At 32.4% G+C, this 24,270-nt stretch overlaps 1 protein-coding gene across 1 annotated transcript in view; it reads right to left on the bottom strand.

Moving 5' to 3' along the window:
* LOC105115934 (protein DEHYDRATION-INDUCED 19 homolog 4-like) overlaps positions 1 to 23,957 on the bottom strand; it is a 37,124-nt gene extending 13,167 nt beyond the window's left edge. Inside the window, exon 1 of the mRNA XM_011013021.1 lies at positions 23,745 to 23,957. Coding sequence (XP_011011323.1) covers positions 23,745 to 23,957 — 213 coding nt within the window. The remainder of the gene's footprint in view (positions 1 to 23,744) is intronic.
* Positions 23,958 to 24,270: the final 313 nt, after the last annotated feature.

Raw genomic sequence — 24,270 nt, 5'->3', positions numbered from 1 at the left:
TTTATTATTTCGACACTCCTGCACTTGGGAGAAGACAACAATCTTTTCGTCGTGTCACCTAGCATGTCAGAAAAATAAGCATTATTAGTCTCACTCTCTTTTGTATAGAAACTCAAGTGCTTACCTATATTTTTTATATTCTCTTCTTTTCTCATCCTTATTTCCCTCTCCATTCTCAATTTCAATTGACTTTTTTCTCCTTTAATTCGAATCAGAGTTTTTTCTCTCTTATCTTATTCTTTCCTTAAAGCTTATGGCACTATAATACAATAACAATAGTAGTAGTAGTATTAATAATAATACCAATAATAATAATAATAATAAAGAAAAAGAAGAGGAAGAAGATGAGAACTTTGAGATGGAATAGTAATGTAAGGGTTAAACAATGATAAGAACAAATGTCAAGGTTAGAGGTTCCACTAATGGTATATCAAACAAGTATAGTATAAACTCTAATTAGTCAATTAGAAACCACACACAAAGGAGGTTCCAATCAGATTATAAATTGTTAACATGATCACATTAGTTATCTTATTCAATTAATGTTAATACTTGTAAATCTTGTCAGGCATTCATGATTATAACCTACGTTAACAACAAATCAAGTTCCTTTCATAGCTCAGGTGTCGGTTATACCATATAGTATGAGATATGAGAGTGCCAAGTATTTGTTGTACCAAGTGTTATACAACATAAATCAAGATTAGTCATTTAACAAGCAAAGTATTAAAGAGTGAACAAGATAACAAATACAAAACATGTTAGTATCAAACATTTAAGTCCATATTAAGTTTACAATACTTATTCTTACACCATTAGTATAACCTTTTCACCTTGACATAATAAACTTAACTAAACATAATGAAAGAAAGAAAAATAAATAAACAAAATAAGAACATCAATAAGATAAAAGTTAACTAAGTAAAGGAAAGGAAATGGAAGGCATAAACTTGATACTAATGAAAGCAAAGCATAAACATTACAAAAAATACAAAGAGAGAAAGCAAGAGCATGATCTTGATCTGGAAACCAAGATTCCTAAATGCATGGAAAATGCCTCCTTTTATAGGCCAAACTAGGAACTATTGATTTGATGACTAATTGATGAGTGGGTGACAAACTCTTGACTTGGTGACAATCCTTATCTTCTCTTGTCTGCCAAAAATGTCAATGATAACGTCAAAATTGAAACCACTTGAAATATAAAAGTTGTAGGAAATTATCTCAACTTTCTAGAAAAAAAAATTTGAGGTCATTTGAATTTTTAGAACTCCAAATATAGGTCAAACACTGAACAGTGCGTGGGTTGTAGGACATATTCAGACTTCTTTTTTGTTGCTATAATTTGGACCTGAAAATAGACTTTTTAAATCTTTGGCTCCATATCAAAGTTGTAGGCCTATGTCTTACCTTTCCATCCATATAAAATAGACTTAAATCCGAGATCTACAACTCCAGATATGACCCAATTACTGAACAGTGTTCCGGTTTGTATTGCACCAACATCTCTTTTCTAAGATTGGCCATCTCTTTGTCCTTTCAATTTCAGTTCTTAAATTCATCAATCGATCCTTTCATTTATGTGATATGTCTGCATTTAAGATAAACAGTTACTACAAATTAAAGGTATCTTATATTATTAGATATGTTATTATAAAACATGCTTTAGTTAAGGAGTTATTGATACTTCAAGTACAAAATGATGATATAAAACCTTGATAAAAAATGCACTTTTAAGTACTAATCACACCCCCCAACTAGCTTATTACTAGTCCCTAGTAATCAAAGCGTTAAAATAGAAAAACAATTTCTTAATTCCACAATGCAAGGTATTCAGCATTCAACTTCCATTAATCTATCCAGATAAACAAACTGATTATATTTATATATATGCTCAATACCTCTTAAATAAGACATTAATAAACCTTTCTTTTATGCTCAATATATCAACATATAGTTATGGGTCTTTACTTGGAAGAAAACAAAATTCTTGTTCTAATATTTAAGGTTAACTTCCTTGGGTTGAGTTTTTTTTTTTGTTTTTTTAAATATATATACATGTAATTTAAAATATAATACATTTTTAACCCATGTAACGAGCTTTCGGCTAATGATGACTCTTAAACCAGTTGGTCTTAGGGCATTAGGTGTTGAGACACCCCTACGAACTTAGTAACTCGGGTTGCAGATACTGATACATAAATACTGCAATGTTTAATTCCCTTAAACTTTTCTCTTCAACCCATGTAACAAGTGTTGGGCCAATAGCTCCCAAGTCAATTGACTTTAGGGTATTAGGTGTTAAAACACCCCATCGGGCTTAATTGCTTCGCTTAGGTAGGCTACAAAACGAAATTTATCTATATTTTTATTATCATTATTTTTTTTGCTCTTTTTTTTTGTTTTTTTCTTCAAATTATACACAATCTCTTTTCCTTAGTTGTTACCTTTAACAAAAGAACATAAATAATGTAATTATCTAATGTGCAACCCACAATCATATGTTAAAGTGTGTGTGTAAAAATTAAAGTTTAAGAATACATGTTAAATGAGTATATGAGCAGAATTAAGTGATAATAATGCGAGAGTTTGTAAATCTAAATATTTTAAAAAGTGTTATAATAGACCTTGTTAAGAATAGTTACTAAGATGCGTCTCAAGAGTCATTTTAACAAAAAAGCTCCTTTACTCTGCCATTCTATAACAACAATTTTGCACATGCTTTATAAAATAGAAAACACAGTTAGTTAATTTTTTTTGAAAGCTACTACCCTCTTCCTTCAACCAAAATGAGACATTGTCCTTAATGTTCTAAGGTAGAAAGATAGAGTATATAAGACATCACCTGAAATAACAAACATTGACAAAACTAAAACACACTTAAACAAATATAAGAAACAACAAAACACAATAATAAAAGCAAAAGACACAAAGATTCACAAATTAAAACTCAAATCTAATCTAAGCTTTTTACAACTTTTCTTAGATGACCAATTTATACGACTCATTGAGGGATCAATTACATGATTGAAATATTGTAGTTAGTCAATCAATTGTTCAGTAGTAGCCACAAAGATTATAATTTGTTATGCAAAAGATGTTAGAAATTCTTGTTCCACAGCATGATCAAGAAAAGACAACAACTAAATAAATCAATATGGTTAAACATTGCATTAATTCGAACTAACATTGTGAAAACCTGAAGTTCCTCTCCAATTATTTTTCCAATGATGTCCCCTTGTGCCAAAGCTTCGGGGACGACACCCAAAACTTGACTACCTCCTAAAAATGCAGTTATTGACACACCTCCCATTAACCCAAGACTGCCTCCCCCACACACTAAATGAATCTTTCTCTTAGCTAACACCTGACCAAGATAATTTACTGATTCTAAAAACTCTTTTTCTTTCCAAGGATTAGATCCACCGAAAACACAAACATTTCTTATGTGATGACTTGAGGAACTTGTCATTTTTACACACTTTTATATATGTTGAATGTATAGGTTAAGTAGAAATGGAAGGAAGGAGGATTTTATATATGAGAAATTAAAAAGGCAATCATATCACCTATATGTAGGCTAGTTGGAGTCTCACACACAGTCTCTCTCTCTCTCTCTCTCTCTCTCTCTTTATTTATTTATTTATTTTTGAAAAAGCATGTGTATGTACATGTAGTTATGATTATGGCTCACATCTTCCCTTAGTTTTATGTCCAAAAACGACTTAAACGCCTTTTATAGGTCGGAAATAGACTTTTCATCCAGTTTTCTTAAAAACTAGCAAACACGGTCTTTTTTAGTCAGATTCCCAAGACTAAGTCAATCATGTTCTTTATGAAAATGGGGCTATAAATTATGAATTGCATGATGCACATCTCCACTAAGATGTGTCTCAAGAGTTAATAGAAGATTCTAAAGACTCCTTACTCAGGCCATCCTTAATGAATTATATTTTATCTTCATGGCTTATAGATACCATTCCTAAAAAATGACATTGTGCATTACAAGTCCATCTGGCACATCGATGACAGACTTTCAGTCGTTTTGCACGATGTTTCTTGGCAAAAGTGCTTTTACCTGTTCCAGGCATGTGTGAAATGAAGGAATGAGAGGCCTCACTTGATAATCGGACCTTTACTTCAATCAACCAGCGAATATCTTCAGGAATTTCATGATTTATTAACAACCTCAATCTTACACATCTAGCACGGTAAATTTTTGTAATCGTATTCTGAGGGAGAGTGGAAAAATACTTTTTCAATTTTTTAAGATTAGTGTCCATTTTCAAATGAGAATTGGAAGAGAGATTCAAAGAATTGCACAAATATATACACAAATATCAGTTATTATGGGAAACTAAAAGAACCGAATTAAGTCACGGAGTACCGTTATCCGCCATTTGACCAGGGTGAGAGAGACTAGCAAACCAAGAGTCACAAAAAAAAAATCATAAAAACAATGTGAGAAAAATAAAATAATCAACCTTTATCTACAGGATCAGGATCATTCAAACTAGTTGATTCATTTTCACTAGGAAAATTATCAAAGTAAGCTTTCAAACGATGTCCATTTACCTTAAAAACATTGTCATTCTTTGGATTCTCAATATCAAAGGCCCCATAAGGATACATATATTTCTCGATAAATGGACTACCCCATCTTGATCTTAGCTCTCTAGGGAATAGATAGAGATAAGAATTATAAAACAAAATGTTTTTACCAGTATCAACTTTTTGATAATTTTCACAAGTTTTGCAAAATACATGCGTGTCCTTGAACATGGTGAGCCAAAAAAATTCATTTTGAAAGATTTTTACAGCTGTCTTTTTTTAAGAGAAATAACTCCCACATGCTTCAAAATAACAAAGCTGAATGACACCACTTACCTCATTGTCAGGAATGCATCTTTGAAATATTTGATCAGGACAATATTTGAATAAGTTAGGGTCATCCCAATAAAAGTTTTTTACTTCATTCAAAAATATTTCTTTGTCTTGGGTACTCCAATCAATTGGCAAATCTCTTGAGTAAGAAAATTGATATTTTTATCATACCAAGGCATTAGACTAAGAGAAAGCAAGGATTCATCAAAAACGTAATCATCAATTGGTGTGATGTCACATGTCGAATCTATTATCACTTTTGACAAAAAATCCGCATCAACATTTTCAGTGCATTTTTCATTCGTGATTTCTTCCTTAGAATAAATCATTTGCAAATCTTCAGATCCATTCAACTCATTTTTATTGAAGTAGATTCAAGTTTATCATAAACTAATTCCTCAATACGATCTACTTCTTATAATTCATTATCATCTCCAAGTTGCTTGCAAATGTTGAAAATATTCATCTTCAATGTCATGTTTTCAAATGATAGCTTCATCAGTCCATTCCTACAATTAATCAATGCATTAGAAGTTGCAAGAAACGGACGTCCTAAAATAACAAGAAATGAATTACATGCTTCAACAAGTTGAGTGTCCAAGATAATAAAATCCATAGAATAAATGAATTTATCGACTTGTACTAACACATCTTCAACTATTCCTCTAGGCACTTTTACAGATCTATTAGTAAGCAAGAGAGTTACAGAAGTTGACTTTAACTCACCTAGATTGAGACTTTGAAAAACTGAATATGGAAGTAAATTCATACTAGCTCCAAGATCAAGTAAAGCTCTTTCAATTTTATGTTCTCTAATAAAGCAAGAAATTGTAGGACAAACAGGGTCTTTATATTTCAAAGCATTATTGTTTTGAAGAATGGCACTTACTTGTTCGGCCAAGAAAGCTTTTCTCCCAGTAGCATTTCTACTCATACCTTTTGAACTATGAAAGAGTCAAGTTGCAAAACTAAGTGGTTGTTGCTACTTTTTGTGTTTTTACAATGATGTGCTCGTCATCTGACATGATTGATGCATGTCTATAGGAAAACAGTGATGAACAAGATGACAATGAAGATGGTGATGAGGAAGAAAATTGAAGTTTCTCCTGCTTTTGTGGTTTTCTTGTCATGAGGAAGCAAGAGAAACTAGTAGAAGGAAGGGGGAATAGCTAATGATGTGAAGCTACCTGCGGTTTTGAAGATTTGTAGCTTTTCAAAGTTTCATAGATATATATTTAGATATAGCTTTTTGAAGATTTTTCATCTAGCTATACATTTAGATCATTGATTGTGCATCAAAAGTGTCATTAAGTCTCTTATTTTACATATGTATTTATTGTTTTTATTTGGTTGTTTTTATAATAATTGATGTGTTTTTTTAGTAATGAAGTTTGTTTTAATGTTTCGATAGGTTTTTGGAGCTTAAATGAATTAATTCACAAAATTCAACGTCGGAATTCAGAACAAAGAATTGAAGAGACATTTAGTTGAAGATTGAAGCAAATCTTGGTTCAAATAAGTGCTCCAAATTTGTCCCAAAAATCAATTCTATTCCAATTCTAGAAAAGAATATCATATGATTTATTTCAAGCCCAAACTTGCCTTATGTTGTGTGCAAACTTCAAGGTTTCAATGTCAATCTTAGCCCAAATAATAAGTACATTTGTATACTTATTTGATGCTCAAATTCAGCCCAAAATCAGCCCCAAATCAGCCCTAAATCAACCCCAAATCAACCTTCAAATCAACCCAAACACAATCCATGATCTTACATGTCCACACAACAAATAACAATTGATTTATTTTGGGCAATCCATTGATCCAAGAAGGCAAGCACATGGATGGAAAGCTGGAGGGGATATTTTAACATTATTTTGAGTCAAAAAGAAGAAGGAGACACCTCATAAATGAGGAAGAAAAACGTGCACCAAAGTAGTTGTAAAGCTGTCTTGATTTGATTTTTCAGAACACCTTTCGGTGTTTTGCCCATAACTTTTGATTCATGTGTCCAAATGAGCTGTTCTTTAATGATCTGGAAAGGTGACAGAATTGCCTATAAATATGTCTCTAATAGACTTCTCGAAAAAAAGCTTCTAAGAGGGTCGAATTGCTGTCCAAAGTTAGAGTCAGATTTGTGTCCGAATTTTTTCTGAAATTGTATTGTGTTCTTCTTTATAGATTTCGGTTCTTTAGTTTGTAAAACTTATTTTTTCAGTTGGATTCAAGTTCTTTCATGTTTATTGAAGTGTTCTTATATATAATCATGGTTGGCTAAACTCTTTCTTGCATCCAAATCAAGGATAATGGTGATTGAGGTGAGTTCTTTAGGATATGAATGAATCTTAATGTTTATCTTCTTATTTTCTTTATGAATGATTTATTATTGTAAAGAAATTTTAGAAATCATTTAGGTAATGTTATAATCTTGAATTTTTATGCACAAACTTTAGTTTTGGTATAGAGATTGCTTGATTGAATGTCTTACTTAATATGAAAGTACTTGTTCATTCTTAAGCAATAATCAATCTTCATCTTTCTAATCTTCATTGTAATATCTTCCGCTCTAATATCACCATCGTTGAGATTAGGTTGAGTTATCTTATATATGTTGAAGAAATCACCAATACATCACCATTAAAATTGATTTGGACCAAGACTTACTTTTCTTGTCATTTAAAATCTATTTACATTTTTTTTATCTTTGAAAACAAATCCATCAATTATTTTCAACCAAGTTATTGTTAATTTAATTTCTCTTGAGTTTTTTTTTGTTACTTAGCTTAATTTCCAGATCTATCTCTGTGTGGATATGACCTCGATCTTACCGAGTTAATTGCTACATCGCACACTCGTGCACTTGCGAGTTAAAACAAGCCGATCATAAAAAGCGGTCAAGCAATTTTGGCACCGTTGCCGGGGAGCTAGCAAGCAAAGGTAACAAATTTAGATTTGATTATTGAAAAACTAAAAAAAAATCATATAAAAAAAATTTAATTGGCTGGTTTTACCGCCTAAAAAAGAAAATTAAAAAACAAATCAAGTGGCTAGTTTTACCGCCTAAAAAAAATTTGACCTTAACGTTTTGGATATTGGACTGTGGACTGGACTATTAATTGTTGGATTTTGGTTAGTTCAACCATTTTTCTTTTATTGTCTATTCTTATTAGTTGCTAATATTTTTCTTGTTTATTTCATTTTATTTGGTTAATATTGTTTTTATTTATTGTCTAAAGTGCTTGGCCGGTATTACCGCCTTTTTATTCATGCTTGTTATAATTATCTTTTAATGTTTATTGTTGTTATTTTTCTTATATTTATTGTCTAAAGTGCTTGGTCGGTATTACCGCCTCTTGTTTATTTCAGTTTATTTTGTTGTTTTGTTATGATTATTTTTCTTATATTTATTGTTTGAAGTGCTTGGCCGATATTACCGCCTTTTTATTCAAGCTTCTTATAATTATCTTTTAATGTTTATTGTTGTTAATAGTGCTTATTAATTAGAGAGTGAATTTCTTAATTTGTTGTATTTTTATTTTTGAGCTATTACTTTTATTTGCAATTTTTTTTCTTTTCTTTCCTTTCTTTTCATATTCATATAATTGTTATATTATTATTACTATTATTATTATTTTATCATGGCTAATGTTGAAGATGTAGAGGGTGAAGGGAGTGTTCAAGGTAATGGACCTCCACAATTCAATGATCAACCTAATTTTCGAACTCTTAGAGAGTATCTTCACCCGGCTAGACAAAGTACACCTTCGTGTATTATCTTACCTCTTAACCAACAAGCTTTCAATTTGAAACCGGGCATGATTCAACTTCTTCCCACATTTCATGGTATGGATTCTAAAAATCCATACATACACATTAAAGACTTTGAAGAGGTATGTAATACTTTTATTGATAGAACATGCACCGAGGAAAGCATTCGGCTTAAATTGTTCCCATTCTCTCTAAAGGATAAAGCCAAGCTTTGGCTAAACTCCTTGCATCCTAGGTCTATAGGTACATGGAGAGAAATGCAAGCTGAAGTTTTGAAAAAATACTTCCCCACTCATAGGACAGCAGCTTTACAACGTCAAATGATGAATTTTTCTTGTAGTCCAAATGAGTCATTTCACCAAGCTTGGGAAAGGTTCAAAGACTTGTTAAATGCATGCCCTCATCATGGTTTTGAGATGTGGAGGTTAGTGAGTTTCTTTTATGATTCTCTTACCGCAGATTTTAAAAAGCTAGTGTCAACCATGTGTAATGGTGAGTTTTATGACAAAGAACCAAGTGAGGCCTTTGATTTTTTTGATCAATTGGCTGAAAACACAAAGCAATGGGAGACTTCTCTCCCAGTTCATGTTGAGTCTAGAAACACCATTTCTCATTCAAGTGGGAAGTTTCAATTGAAAGAGATTGATGACCTCAATGCTAGATTAGCCTCATTGGCTAGGAAAGTAGAGTCTCTTGAGATTAAAAAAGTGCATGTTATAAGTGAACAACAAGAGAAAAGTTGTGTTGTTTGTGAGAGCAAAGGGCATAGGACAACTGAGTGTCCTACCATTCCAGCCTTCAAGGAAGTGCTATATGGCCAAACTTCTAATTCAAGTAATGTTAGAAAGCCATTTCCAAACCAAGTAGGCAATCCCTAGTCTGAGACCTATAATCCTGGATGAAGGAACCACCTAAATTTTGGATGGAGAAATGAGGGCTCTTCAGTACCTCAAACATTTCAACCTCCACCCCAACAATTTCATGCTCCCACACATAATACATACCAACCACCTCATAAGAGATCCTTAGAGGATACTCTTCAACAATTCATGCAAACGCAAGGAGGAATCAACAACAAAGTTTACAAATTCCAAGACCAGACCAATAGGACCTTAGATGACATTCAAAGTCAACTAACTAAGTTGACTTAATCACTAAGCATTCAAGAGAAGGGAAAAATCCCAGCTCAACCAATGCCCAATCCTAGATGTCAGGTACACATGAGTGAATCCTCACCTAGTGAACCTTCAAACCATGAACAAGTCCAAGCCATCACTACCCTTAGAAGTGGAAAGATTGTTGACGAAGGTGTAGGTTTTAGGATTCCTAAAGGTATTGAAGAGGAGAAATCTAGGGAAAGTGAAGAGGGAATCAAAACACAAGTGACAAATGAGAGTTTGAGTGACAAAGAAGGTGAGATAAATGAGAAAAAGATGAGTGAGAAAGGAGATGATTCAAGAAAAATTGGAGTCAAAATGAGTGATTTAGAATTTGTTCCTAGAGCACCATTTCCACAAAGGTTAGGGAAACCTAAACAAGATCTTATGAACTCAGAAATATATGAATTGTTCAAACAAGTGAAAGTCAATATTCCACTCCTTGATGCATTAAACAAGTTCCATCTTATGCAAAGTTTCTTAAGGATTTATGCATAGTCAAAAGGAGATTGAATGTGAAAGAAATAGCTTTTCTGACTGAACATGCTAGTGCCATCATCCAATTTAAGACCCCTCCCAAATACAAAGATCCTGGTTGTCCTACCATTTCATGCATTATTGGAAGTCATAAGATAGATCAAGCTTTGTTGGATTTAGGAGCAAGTGTGAATTTAATACCCTACACTGTTTACGAACAATTAGGTTTAGGAGAAATCAAGCCTACTCGAATCACCCTTCAATTAGCTGATAGGTCAATCAAGATTCCTAGGGGTATCGTTGAGGATGTGTTGGTCCAAGTAGATAAATTCTACTTTCCTGTTGATTTTGTAGTGTTAAACACGGCACCAATTCAAGGTTCTAATGCCCCCATCCCAGTCATCTTAAGGAGACCTTTCCTAGCTACATCCAATGCCTTAATTAATTGTAGGAATGGGGTGATGAAATTGTCTTTTGGGAATATGACTGTGGAGATGAACATATTCAATGTCTCCAAACAAATTAGGGAACATGAGGACATTAGAGAGGTAGATTTCATCCAAATAGTTTGTCAAGAAACTTTTGAGAGAGTGTGGATCAAGGATCCATTGGAGAGAACTTTAATTCATGATGAAAGATTTTGTTCTTTGGAATGTGTTGATGAGGAGGTAAGAGAACTTGAGATTTATCTAAATCCAATGCCTATTATGTCAATAGGTCAATGGACCCCATCATTTGAGCCTTTGATTTCACCTCAAGTGAAAGTTGAGGAATCTCTTGTCCAGCCTGATAAACTAGAAAGGAAGCCTTTACCGAGTGATCTTAAGTATGCATTTCTAGGGGAAGATGAATCATATCCTATTGTGATCTCATCAAAACTTAGCATAGAGCAAGAACACAAACTTTTGAGAGTGGTGAGAAAACACAAGAAAGCAATTGGGTGGAAAATTACTGACTTGAAAGGAATTAGCCCTCTTTTATGTACATATAGAATCTATCTTGAAGAAGAGGCTAAATCTGTGAGGCAAATGCAAAGACGATTGAACCCAAACATGAAGGAAGTAGTGAGAGGTGAAGTACTTGAGCTACTTGATGCAGGTATCATTTACCCTATTGCAAACTCAAAATGGGTTAGTCCAACCCAAGTTGTCCCAAAAACATCTGGAGTCACGGTAGTGAAGAATGAAAATAATGAGCTGGTACCAACCAGAATCCAAACTGGATGGCGTATGTGCATTGATTATCGTAAATTGAACATGGTGACTAGGAAGGACCATTTTTCGCTTCCATTTTTAGACCAAGTGCTTGAAAGAGTAGCTAGAAGAGCTTTCTATTGTTTTCTGGATGGATACTCAGGTTACAACCAAATTAAGATTTCTTTAGAAGACCAAGAAAAAACCACTTTCACTTGTCCTTTTGGTACTTATGCTTATAGAAGAATGCCATTTGGTTTGTGTAATGTACTAACCACTTTTCAAAGGTGTATGATGAGTATCTTTAGTGACATGGTGGAAAAGTTTTTAGAAGTTTTCATGGATGATTTTTCAGTTTATGGGGATTCTTATGAGTTGTGTCTAATGAATCTAGAAAAAGTTCTTGAAAGGTGTGAAAAGAGCAATCTTGTACTCAATTGGGAGAAGTGTCATTTTATGGTGACATATGGCATTGTTTTAGGTCACATTGTCTCTTCAAAAGGGATAGAGGTAGATAAGTCAAAAGTGGAAGTCATTCAAAAATTAACTACCCCTAAGACTGTGAAAGATGTGAGATCCTTTTTAGGACATGCTGGTTTTTATTGAAGATTCATTCATTCTTTTAGTACCATTGCCAAACCATTATGTAACTTGTTGTCACAAGATGTCCTATTTGATTGGACATCAAAATGTCAAGAAGCTTTTGAAAAGCTTAAAGGGTTGTTGACAACTGCACTAATCATGCAAGCTCCTGATTGGTCTTTACCATTTGAACTGATGTGTGATGCTAGTGATTTTGCGGTTGGGGCTGTTTTAGGGCAAAGAAAAGACAAGAAACCTCATGTCATATATTATGCTAGCAAGACTTTGAATGATGCTCAATTGAATTACACTACAACTGAAAAAGAACTCTTAGTTGTGGTCTTTGCATTAGACAAGTTTAGGTCTTATTTGGTTGGATCTCTTGTTATTGTTTTCACTGATCATGCAGCATTGAAATATTTGCTCACAAAACAAGATGCCAAACCACATTTGATTCGATGGATCCTCCTACTCCAAGAGTTTAACATTGAAATTCGAGATAAAAAGGGAGTAGAGAATGGAGTGGCTGAACATTTGTCTCGTCTTTCAAGCTATAAGACTATAATTGATGAATCTCCAATAAATGAACTCTTTGCTGATGAAAATTTATTTTATGAAGGTACTGTCTCTTACATTGGTTCTCCATGGTATGCTGACATAGCAAATTACCTAGCCACAAGTCAGATTCCTTCTTATTGGTCTAAACTTGACAAACAAAAATTCTTGCGCAATGTGCGCACCTTTTTTTGGGATGACCCCTACCTATTTAAATATTGTCCTGACCAAATTATTTGGCGGTGCATCCCTGATCATGAAATTCCAAGGGTCATTAATTTTTGTCATGCATTAGCCTGTGGTGGGCATTTCTCTTCTAAGAAAATCATTGCCAAAATCTTGCAGTGTGGTTTTTATTGGCCTACCATGTTTAAAGATGTTCATGCCTTCTGTGTTGCATGTGACTGATGCCAATAACTAGGTAGCCTCACTAGGCGTAACATGATGCCCCTTAACCCCATCCTTGTTTTGAAAATATTTGATTGTTGGGGATTGATTTCATGGGACCTTTTCCAAGTTCATTTGGTTACCAATTCATCCTTGTAGCTGTTGATTATGTGTCTAAATGGGTGGAGGCCATTGCATCTCGAACCAATGACCATCGAGTTGTGGTCAAATTCTTGAAAGAAAATATTTTCTCTCGTTTTGGCATGCCTCGGGCTATGATTAGTGATGGGGGAAACATTTTTGTAACAAGCCCGTTGGGATTTTGATGAGAAAATATGGTGTAATTCATAAGGTTAGTACCCCCTATTACCCACAGACTAGTGGCCAAGCTGAGTTGGCAAATAGGGAGATCAAGAACATTTTAGAGAAAACAGTCAATCCAAACTGTAAAGATTGGTCCCTACGACTAGTTGATGCTTTATGGGCATATCGCACTGCTTATAAGACCTCTTTAGGAATGTCTCCTTATAGGCTAGTTTATGGAAAGCCTTGTCATTTACCTATTAAGATTGAGCACCGTGCATATTGGGCCATTCGACAATTCAATGACAATGAAAATGAGATTGGCAAAAATAGAAAGCTTTAATTGGATGAATTAGAGGAGCTAAGAAATGATGCATTTGAAAATGCAAAAATTTCAAAACATAAGATGAAAACTTTGCATGATAAACATATTCATAGAAAATCCTTTCATGTTGGTCAAAAGGTTCTCTTGTATAATTCACGATTACATCTCTTTCCTGGGAAGTTGAGGACAAAATGGTCCATTTGTGATTAAATCCATCTCTGAGCATGGTGTATTTAAGGTAGAAAATCCCAAGAATGGAAATATTTTCAAAGTAAATGGTCATCGATTGAAACTTTATCTTGAAAATGTTGTGGCTGAAGTTGAGACATTGGATCTTGAAGATCCAATACCATTGTAGTATCAAAAGTAATGGTTTTTATTTTTATTTTTATTTTTTTCTTCTTTCTTCCATCTCTTATATTTTCTTCATGCATTTGGGACAATGCATTATTTTAAGTTGGGGGGTGTGAGGTTCTTTATTTTCAAAAAAAAAACATCAATGTTTTCTTTTATGTTTTCTTTTAGTTGTGATATGTAGGTTAAAAAAAAATCAAGCAAGAAGTCAGCTCATGCCCAATTCAATCAGAGATTCATCCTTGAAAACAGAAGGGGAGTACCAATTTTCTAATCTTTATACTTTTCTTCTCTTTCTCTTTTACATTGAGGATAATGTAAAACTTAATTTTAGATATTTCATTATGCTGAATGATTAGTACTTAAAAGTGCATTTTTATCATGGTTTTATATCATCATTTTGCACTTGAAGTATCAATAACTCCTTAACTAAAATATGTTTTATAATAATGTATCTAATAATATAAGATACCTATAATTTGTGGTAAATGTCTATTTTTAATGCAGGCCTATCACATAAATGAAAGGATTGATTGATGACTTGAAGAACTTAAATTGCAAGGATAAAGAGATGGCCAAACTTAGAAAAGAGATGTCGGTGCAATCCAAACCGGAACACTGTTCGGTAATTAGGTCATATATAGAGCTATATATCTCACATTTAGGTCCAATTTATATGGATGGAAAGGTAAGACATAGGCCTACAACTTTCATATGGAGCCCAAGATCTAGAAAGGTCATTTGCAAGTCCAAATTGTAGCAACAACAAAGAACCCCGAATCTGTCTTCCAGCTCGAGCATTGTTCAGTATTTTGGCCATATCTGGAGTTCTAGAAGTCCAAATGAGCTGAATGTTTTACACAAGAAAGCTAAGACAATTACCTACAACTTTCATGTTTTCAACTGGCTCCAATTTTGACATTATCAATGATGTTTTGGGCAGACAAGAAAAGATAAGGATTGTCACCAAGTCAAAAGTTGGTCACCCACTTATCAATTAGTCATCAAATCAATAGTTCCCAATTTTGGTCTATAAAAGGAGGCATTTGCCATGCATTTAGGCATCTTGGTTTCCAGATCAAGATCATGCTCTTCCTTTCTCTCTTTGTATTTTTTGTAATGTTTATGCTTTGATTTCTTTAATATCAAGTTTATGCCTTTCATTTCCTTTCCTTTACTTAGTTAACTTTTATGTTCTTATTTTGTTTATCTATTTTGCTTTCTTTCATTATGTCTAGCTAAGTTAGTTATGTCAAGGTGAAAAGGTTACACTAATGGTGTAAGAATAAGTATAATGTAAACTTAATATGGACTTTAATGTTTGATACTAACATGTTTTATATTTGTTATCTTGTTCACTCTTTAATACTTTGCTTGTTAAATGACTAATCTTGATTTATGTTGTATAACACTTGGTACAACAAATGCTTGGCACTTTCATAGCCCATAATGTATGGTATAACCGACACCTGAGCTATGAAAGGAACTTGATTTGTTGTTAACATAAGTTATAATCATGAATGTTTGACGAGATTTACAAGTATTAGCATTAATTGAATAAGATGACTAATGTAATCATGTTAACAATATATAATCTGATTGGAACCTCCTTTGTGTGTGGTTTCCAAATAAGAGTTTATACTATACTTGTTTGATGTACCATTAGTGGAACCTTTAACCTTGACATTTGTTATTATTATTGTTTAATCCTTACATTAATATTTCATCTCTAAGTTCTCATCATCATCATCATCTTCTTCTTCTTCTCTTTCTTTATTATTATTATTATTATTATTATTATTATTACTACTACTACTACTACTACTACTACTACTACTACTACTACTACTATTAATATTATTATTATTATTACTATTACTATTGTTGTTGTTATTGTTGTTGTTATTATTGCTATTATTGTTGCTTATAATTGTTGTCTATAATTTATATAATTAACCTCCCTGTGGTTCAACCCCGGTCTTGCCGGGTTATTTATTACTTCGACACTCCTGCACTTGGAAGAAGACATCAATCTTTTAGTCGTGTCATTGAATGCTTGAGATAACCATGCTTGTTAATATATATATATATATATATATATATAATACTTGCATTAGTATGTGAATGAGACTTGTTTAAGATCATCATTACCTTTTTTGGGTTCATTATTGTGTTGAACATTGCATGCTTTAATTTGGGATAGATAATATCTTATAAAGCAAGATATAACATACTTTTTTTTTAAGATTACTGAAGTACATCTTTCCTTGTAAAAGTTGTGTGAGTTGTGTGAATATGCATGAAAGATGAGTATGATGCTTTACTTGTGATTATCCCTTTTGATCTAGTCCTAAACAAGGTTTAAGTAAATAGAGTAATAATCATTACATAAATAAATAAATAAATGTGTACAAAGTTCTACCTACTCCAATGTTTTGAGTTGCTCAGTAACTAGGGGTATTTATTACAAATGTTTATCTTTACGTCAAACGGCAGCTTGAAATATGAGTATGCAAAGCACTTTAAGTTTGTGACTTTGTGAGTAACCGGGTGCATTCATCACAAATGTTTGTATTCGCGTCAAAAGGGAAGTGACAACTTAAAGACAAAGAATAAATCATATCTTCAAAAAAAAAGAAAAAAAAGAAAAAAATATATATATAGATATTTCTCTAGTTTGCTACCTTGTTTGTGTTGGTGAGAAGGGAAGATTACAAGTTGAGTTTTCATATGAATCAATTATGTTGGTTGCATGATAAATATGACTGAATTTGGAAATTTAGTATGGATGTTTGATTTAGATAATGTGAGTATGCTTATTTTTCATTATTTGCTATTGTGTACACTAAGTTAAAGATACCAATGTTTGCATGATAGGTCCTTCAAGTGTGATGAATCGAGCCTAATTATGGTTGTTATTATTATTATTTTTATTTTAAAGGTTTTATGTTTTGTTTTGCTTGAGGACTAGCAAAATCTAAGTTGGGGGTGTGTGATTGTGCATCAAAAGTGTCATTAAGTCTCTTATTTTACATATGTATTTATTATTTTTATTTGGTTGTTTTTATAATAATTGATGTGTTTTTTAGTAATGAAGTTTGTTTTAATGTTTCGATAGGTTTTTGGAGCTTAAATGAATTAATTCAGAAAATTCAACGTCGGAATTCACAACAAAGAATTGAAGAGACATTTAGTTGAAGATTGAAGCAAATCTTGGTTCAAATAAATGCTCCAAATTTGTCCCAAAAATCAATTCTATTCCAATTCTAAAAAAGAATATCATATGATTTATTTCAAGCCCAAACTTGCCTTATGTTGTGTGCAAACTTCAACCATTAAACACTTAAGGTTTCAATGTCAATCTTAGCCCAAATAACAAGTACATTTGTATACTTATTTGATGCTCAAATTCAGCCCCAAATTCAGCCCCAAATCAGCCCTAAATCAACCCCAAATCAACCCAAACACAATCCATGATCTTACATGTCCACACAACAACTAACAATTGATTTATTTTGGGTAATCCATTGATCCAAGAAGGCAAGCACATGGATGGAAAGCTGGAGGGGATATTTAAACATTATTTTGGGTCAAAAAGAAGAAGGAGACACCTCATAAATGAGGAAGAAAAACATGCACCAAAGTAGTTGTAAAGCTGTCTTGATTTGATTTTTCAGAACACCTTTCGGTGTTTTGCCCATAACTTTTGACTCAGGTGTGTAAATGAGCTGTTCTTTAATGATCTGGAAAGGTGACAGAATTTCCTATAAATATGTGTCTAATAGACGTCTCCAAAAAAAGCTTCTAAGAGGGTAGAATTGCTGTCCAAAGTTAGAGTCAGATTTGTGTCCGAATTTTTTCTGAAATTGTATTGTGTTCTTCTTTATAGATTTCGGTTCTTTAGTTTGTAAAACTTATTATTTTAGTTGGATTCAAGTTCTGGCATGTTTATTGAAGTGTTCTTATATATAATCATGGTTGGCTAAACTCTTTTTTGGATCCAAATCAAGGATAATGGTGATTGAGGTGAGTTCTTTAGGATATGAATGAATCTTAATGTTTATCTTCTTATTATCTTCATAAATGATTTATTATTCTAAAGAAATTTTAGAAATCATTTAGGTAATGTTATAATCTTGAATTTTTATGCACAAACTTTAGTTTTGGTATAGAGATTGCTTGATTCAATGTCTTACTTAATATGAAAGTACTTGTTCATTCTTAAGCAATAATCAATCTTCATCTTTTTAATCTTCATTGTAATATCTTCCGATCTAATATCACCATTGTTGATATTTGGTTGAGTTATCTTATATATGTTGAAGAAATCACCAATACATCACCATTAAAATTGATTTGGACCAAGACTTACTTTTTCATGTCATTTAAAATCTATTTACATTTTTTTTTATCTTTGAAAACAAATCCATCAATTATTTTCAACCAAGTTATTGTTAATTTAATTTCTCTTGAGTTTTTTTTTGTTACTTAGCTTAATTTCCAGATCTAGCTCTCTGTGGATATGACCTCAATCTTACCGAGTTAATTACTATATCGCACACTCATGCACTTGCGAGTTAAAACAAGCCGATCATAAAAAGCGAACAAGCAGGCCTTTACATGGTGAAGAAAACATTCTTAAGAGGAGCTTTACTATTATCTAGAATGGATGGAAAAGATCTTGTTAGGCTTGTGAATTCTAACTCTATAAGGAAATATTATGCTTGATGTATTTTATAATTTCCCAATCAATAAAATAAAGTTTGGCAATGAATTCTCTCTATAAAAAACCTTTTTCTTCATAAAACGTATGATCTCATAGCATTTGAAATATTTCACTTAAACAAACTCTTTTCTTATGCATGACTAAGGAAATGACTCCATCAATTGGAGGGAACTAAACAAATTTTAAAACTAACAATTATTGCACACCACACCGAGGACCAAAAACAGAAGTGCATTTATGGGTTTATAGTGAACCAAAGCCCAAAAGGGTGTCATCATAAAAACTTATGAATTTTTTTTTATGAGAATTGTTAATTGCATTAAAGGTTATAGTTTTCATGAACAAAACCAAAACTTTTAAGTTTTCCATTTAAAATAATAATAAAGGACAATACTCAATGGAGTAAGAAAGGGCCCCACAAGGAACTAGAGATCTCTTTACCAAGAGGATATGAAGTATAGTGTGTGGAGCATATTCTAGTTCAAGAAAAAAGGTTGGACAAACAAATGGAAACAAGAGCTTAAAAAAGTCTATAATGAAAGGGGGACTTATGTTTCCAAGATAGGTAACAAAAACATGCATGCTATGTTGTCATAACACTAACCTGGTAGGAAAGGTGGGACAAAAGCCAAATTAGTTCCAAGTTTTTGGGAATCACTCAAAGACACAATCTCAAGTCAACAGAGCTACGGAAAAGAATATGAATTGTGAACCAGCATTATTTCATTTCATTAAGGTAAGATGTTTTCTTTTGAAGTTTGAGATGGGCAGGTCACCCGATATTAAGACTATTTCTTAGAAAAGAAAAGCATGGAGTTTTCTAAGAATTTTAGGATGGGTAGGTCATTTGATATTGAGACCATTTCTTAGAAAAACATGGAGTTTTCTAAGAATTTTAGGAAGGGCTAGTCACTTGATATTGAAACCATTTCTTAGAAAAGCGTGGAGTTTTCTAAAAATTTCAGTCACTTGATATTGAAACTGTTTCTTAGATAAACGTGGTGTTTTTTAAGAATTTTAAGATGGCCGGTCACTCAATAATGATATTTATTCCTTAGAAAAGTGTGGAGTTTTCTAAGAATTTTAAGATGGGCAAGTCATCCGTTATTGAGATTGTTTCTTAGAAAAGCATGGAGTTTTCTAAGAATTTTAAGAGGGACCAGTCACCTGATATTAAAACCATTTCTTAGAAAAACATGGAGTTTTCTAAGAATTTTAAGAGGGGTAGGTTATCTGATATTGAAATCGTTTCTTAGAAAAGCATGGAGTTTTCTAAGAATTTTAAGATGAGTCGATCACCTAATATTGAGATCATTTCTTAGAAAAATGTGTATTTTTTATGGAACTCATAAGATAGTCAAGTCACCTGATAGGGAGACCATTTTTTAGGAAAAGCATTGACTTTTTAGCATGATCAGACAATTTATCTTTACAAACCTGACTACACGAAGCACTTGACAAGTTTTGCTTCATAAGCAAAGTAAAAATAAGGCATTTATTGTTACTTAATTTTGGACCCACGTGCTAGAGACGGTGTATACCACTTTTAAACTAAGTGTAGGAGTTTAGCTCATGTTAGCCAGAAGATTGACAAAAGTAGAGAAAGAAATATTTTTTTTTAAAACCTTATTTGAGTTGTTTTTTACTCTTTTTATCCTTCCTCTTTGCTACCAAAATCATCAGGTTTTGTTAGGTTAATCAGGAGTCTTCATAATGTTAATTATTTTTTTCTTTATTTAGTCTTTAAAATTGGACAAATCTCTCAAAATTTGCACTAAAAAAATGATTCTACTGCTATCGTAATTTTTTTGTTCCAACTTATGCTCTTATTTTGACTTTGTTTTGTACAATATTTGACTATCCTAACTCTATTATATCACTTATGACATGTTAAAAAATAGATCTACACCTTTATTAGATCTTAGGGATCATTGTTCTTAAGGAAAATTCTCAGTCAGATTTGAATGCTCAGCATTGTTAGATCAATAACTTTTTTTACCAACTAGATTACTGTTAGATTCTGTTCTCTAAAATAATTTTATCTCACTTTGACTTATTCATCAAAGTTGCAGTCCTAGACACATATATAAATTTGAGTTTTCAAATCACTTGATTTCGATATCAAAAGCTCAAGATATTCCTATAAAGGTACAGAATTTTACTGCGGGAAGGATCCTGACCCAAGTTTTGTACTAAAAAACTCTATTTTCATCACAAATTTTATTAATTTGTTCTTATAGATCATACTCTCAGTCATATTAGAATTCTTGATATTTGTCAGTTTTTGAATTAGACCCGAAGATTCTTTTTAACCAACTAAATTAATATCAGATTCTTTTCTCTAAAATGATTTTATCTCACTTAGACTCCTTAATCAAAATTGTAGTCCTAGATGTGTATATAAATTTGGTCTTTGAATTGCTTGATTTCAATATCAAAATTTCAACATATTCCCGTTTGAATATCTAACATGAAGGTAGAGAATTCTATCATATGAAGGATCTTGACCCGAGTTAATGCATTAAATTAAATCCTTCTTAAATAGAGATATGTTAGACTATATAAGCCCTTTAATGACCTAGAAAAAAAAGCGAAAACTAGAGAGTAAGGAGTAGAACAAAAACAACAAAGAGAGACAAAAAAGCACAAGAGAGGCAGAGTAAAAAAAACACAGTAAATAGAAGGAGTTTCTTTCTTGCATTCTAGTGTTATTGTGAGGAAATAGGAGAGAAAAAAAGGACTAGATGGAGAGGGAGATCTACTGCTAAACCTTGATAGCAATGTTCGCTCAGCTTTTTATTTCATCTTCTGTAGAAAAAAGGTTGAGACATGTAGGTGTAAGTCTTAACTTTCTCCTCCTTTGCTACCTTTAAATCTATTATGTTGACATTTTAAAAACCTATTTTATCTTTCCTTTACACATTCATTTTTAATTTTAGACTACAATGAATGCTTGCTGTTTGTTGTTCCTGCCATGGCTTTGAGTTTTAGATGGGTGATTATATTAAGAGTTAGCAAGGTTTTTTTTTTTCCTTCTTTCACTGGTTCATAAGAAACCATGAGAGGGGGGTTGTTGTTTCATCATCATTAACTCCCTTTTCTGTTCTTTTTTCTCCTCCCTACTCCTTGAGAGATTAGCCGGCCATGGTTTTATTTTTCCTATATACATGAATAGAGCATGCCTTTTCTCTTTTTCTCTTTCTTGTTGTTTGCATGGGGGAGTTAAAGCGGGTTTCAGTTTTATCAAAGAAGGCGTTTATAGGTATAAATATTGTCACTAGAATGGGTTTATAGGGGATGAACATTGTCACTAAATTCTGGTTTCATAGTCTTGGCTACTTCATGCACATGTTCTATTTCTCTCCAGTTATGATTTTTGTTTTAAGTTGCTTTAAGCTTTTTTTTTTGTAAATTTTATAATATATGTGACGATTGGTTACCTTTTATTGCAAATTTAATTGCGATGCTTGAGATTTTGTTTTTTTTTTAAAAAAATGTTTTCTTGTGTGTTACATATGGCCAATACCTTAACATGTTTTGAACATTCCTTTTATATAAAAAAATATTAAAGTTTTTGAAAATGTGTTTTCGCATAGATTTCTTAAACACAACAAAAACAAATTATTGCATTTACATGTTTGTAAAACTACAAAGGATATTGGCCAATATTTTAAAAAATATAAAAATCTTATTTTGGGGCGAATTCATCTATTATTCACCGCTAATGTTTGGATAAAGAAATATTTAAAGGATGAATATCCAGAATATTATGAGGAATAATTTGTTCTTGTTCACTGTTAATATTTAGATAAAGAAATCCTAAATGTTAACATCCAAAATAATTAAGGACATTACACATCCTTGAAAGAAGCCTTGATTATAATTAAGGACATTTAAAAAAAAAATACTCTATAGTTTATGAGTCGTGAGAGTATAAAACATTAAGACAAAAATAACCTTTTAAGGCGCCTTAGATTACTAAATTTTTGTCCCTCCTCGTTGCGATTTACGAGTCAAAAACTCTCAAAATACTAAAGGGAAAATATGCTTTTAAAGCATATGGAACCTCCTTGAATTTCTATCTTAATAAATTTAGTTTGAATCAAACCTAGAAAAACTGATGGGATTAGAAAACATCAATACTATAACAATTATAAAACAAGCCAAACACTAAGCAACGTACCTTAGGTAGAGCGTACTAGGAGTGTTAATAACTTTCCTTTATGCAACCAATCCCTTACCTTAGAATCTTTGAAAGATCAATTAGGGTTTCTAGTGACCAAATACTAGGTGGTGACTCCTTTATACATAAAACAAAAATAAAATAAAATCAATCTAGGGTCACCACGACACCACGAGGGTGCGAGATAGATGATCAATGTAGGGCATACCTTGGACTATCTTCTTGCTTGCTAACATCTCCAAACTTGTGAAATTCAAATGTCCAACCCTTAGGTGTCAGGGCCACTCTTCATTGTTGGTAGTGGCACTCAAACGCTATCATATTAGAAACATCCTATTCTTAGACATCTTCATATAGACAATTAATCTTCTATTGTAGTCTTTGACTGTCAAACGACAATTCTTTATGTAAAGAGTGTAACCTTTCTCCATAACTTAACCTATACTCAACATGTTGTGCTTTATGGCTGGAACATAGTAAACATCTACGATCTAGGTATGATTGTCATTCTTCAACTTGATTGGGATGTTGCCTTTACCTTTTACTAGAACTTTTGAGGTATCTCCAAATATGACTAGACCTTGTATGGTCTCATCTAGATCACCAAATAGATTATGTTGGCCACACATGTGATTTCTAGCTCCAGAATCTAGATACCAAATATTCTAATGATTCTTACCTAATCCTTGTTAAACTAATAGTATAGTTGGTACTCTAATGATGGTATCTTCCTCTACATAGTTGGCTTGTTCATGTATCTCTAATAAAGCTTTCTTTTGACATTCAGTGCTATAGTGCCCAAATTGATTGCACCTATAACACTGGATATTTCTCTTGTCACAGTTATTTTAACCGCCTCCTCTTTCTCTAGGAGTAAATGCATGTTGTCCCCAGCCTCCTCTACTGGTGCTTCTACCTCCTCTTCCTCTGAATCTTGTATTCCAAGATCCTCTTCCTTGAAATTCCTGAAATCCTCTTTTTCTTTGTTGACTCCTTCCTTGAGTGGTATATCCACTTGTTGAAATCTCCTTACCCTTCTTGAGAGATAACTTTGATTGTAAGGCATGCTTAGTTACCTTATCTCTATTTCTTTTAATAATCTTTTGCTCATGAGTTAGCAAAGAACTCATAAGCTCATCCACTGTCAACTTGTCCACTTATTTGGATTCTTCAATAATAACAATAACAAAATTAAATTTTGGATCTAGAGATCTCAAATTTTTTTCTAGTAATTTAAGCATCTAAGAGGACTTATCCATTTCTTCTTATCTAATTGACTATCACCATAATTCTTATGTGATAATTAGAAGTAGATTTTGATGACTTCATTTGCATTGATTTAAATTTACCTTGCAAAGATTAAAGACGAATGTTCTTGA

This window comes from Populus euphratica, unplaced genomic scaffold (assembly GCF_000495115.2).
Source record: "Populus euphratica unplaced genomic scaffold, PopEup_1.0 scaffold811.1, whole genome shotgun sequence".
NCBI classification, from domain to species: domain Eukaryota; kingdom Viridiplantae; phylum Streptophyta; class Magnoliopsida; order Malpighiales; family Salicaceae; genus Populus; species Populus euphratica.
Note: the sequence above shows the minus strand (reverse complement) of the source record. Positions and strands in the feature narration are given on the sequence as shown.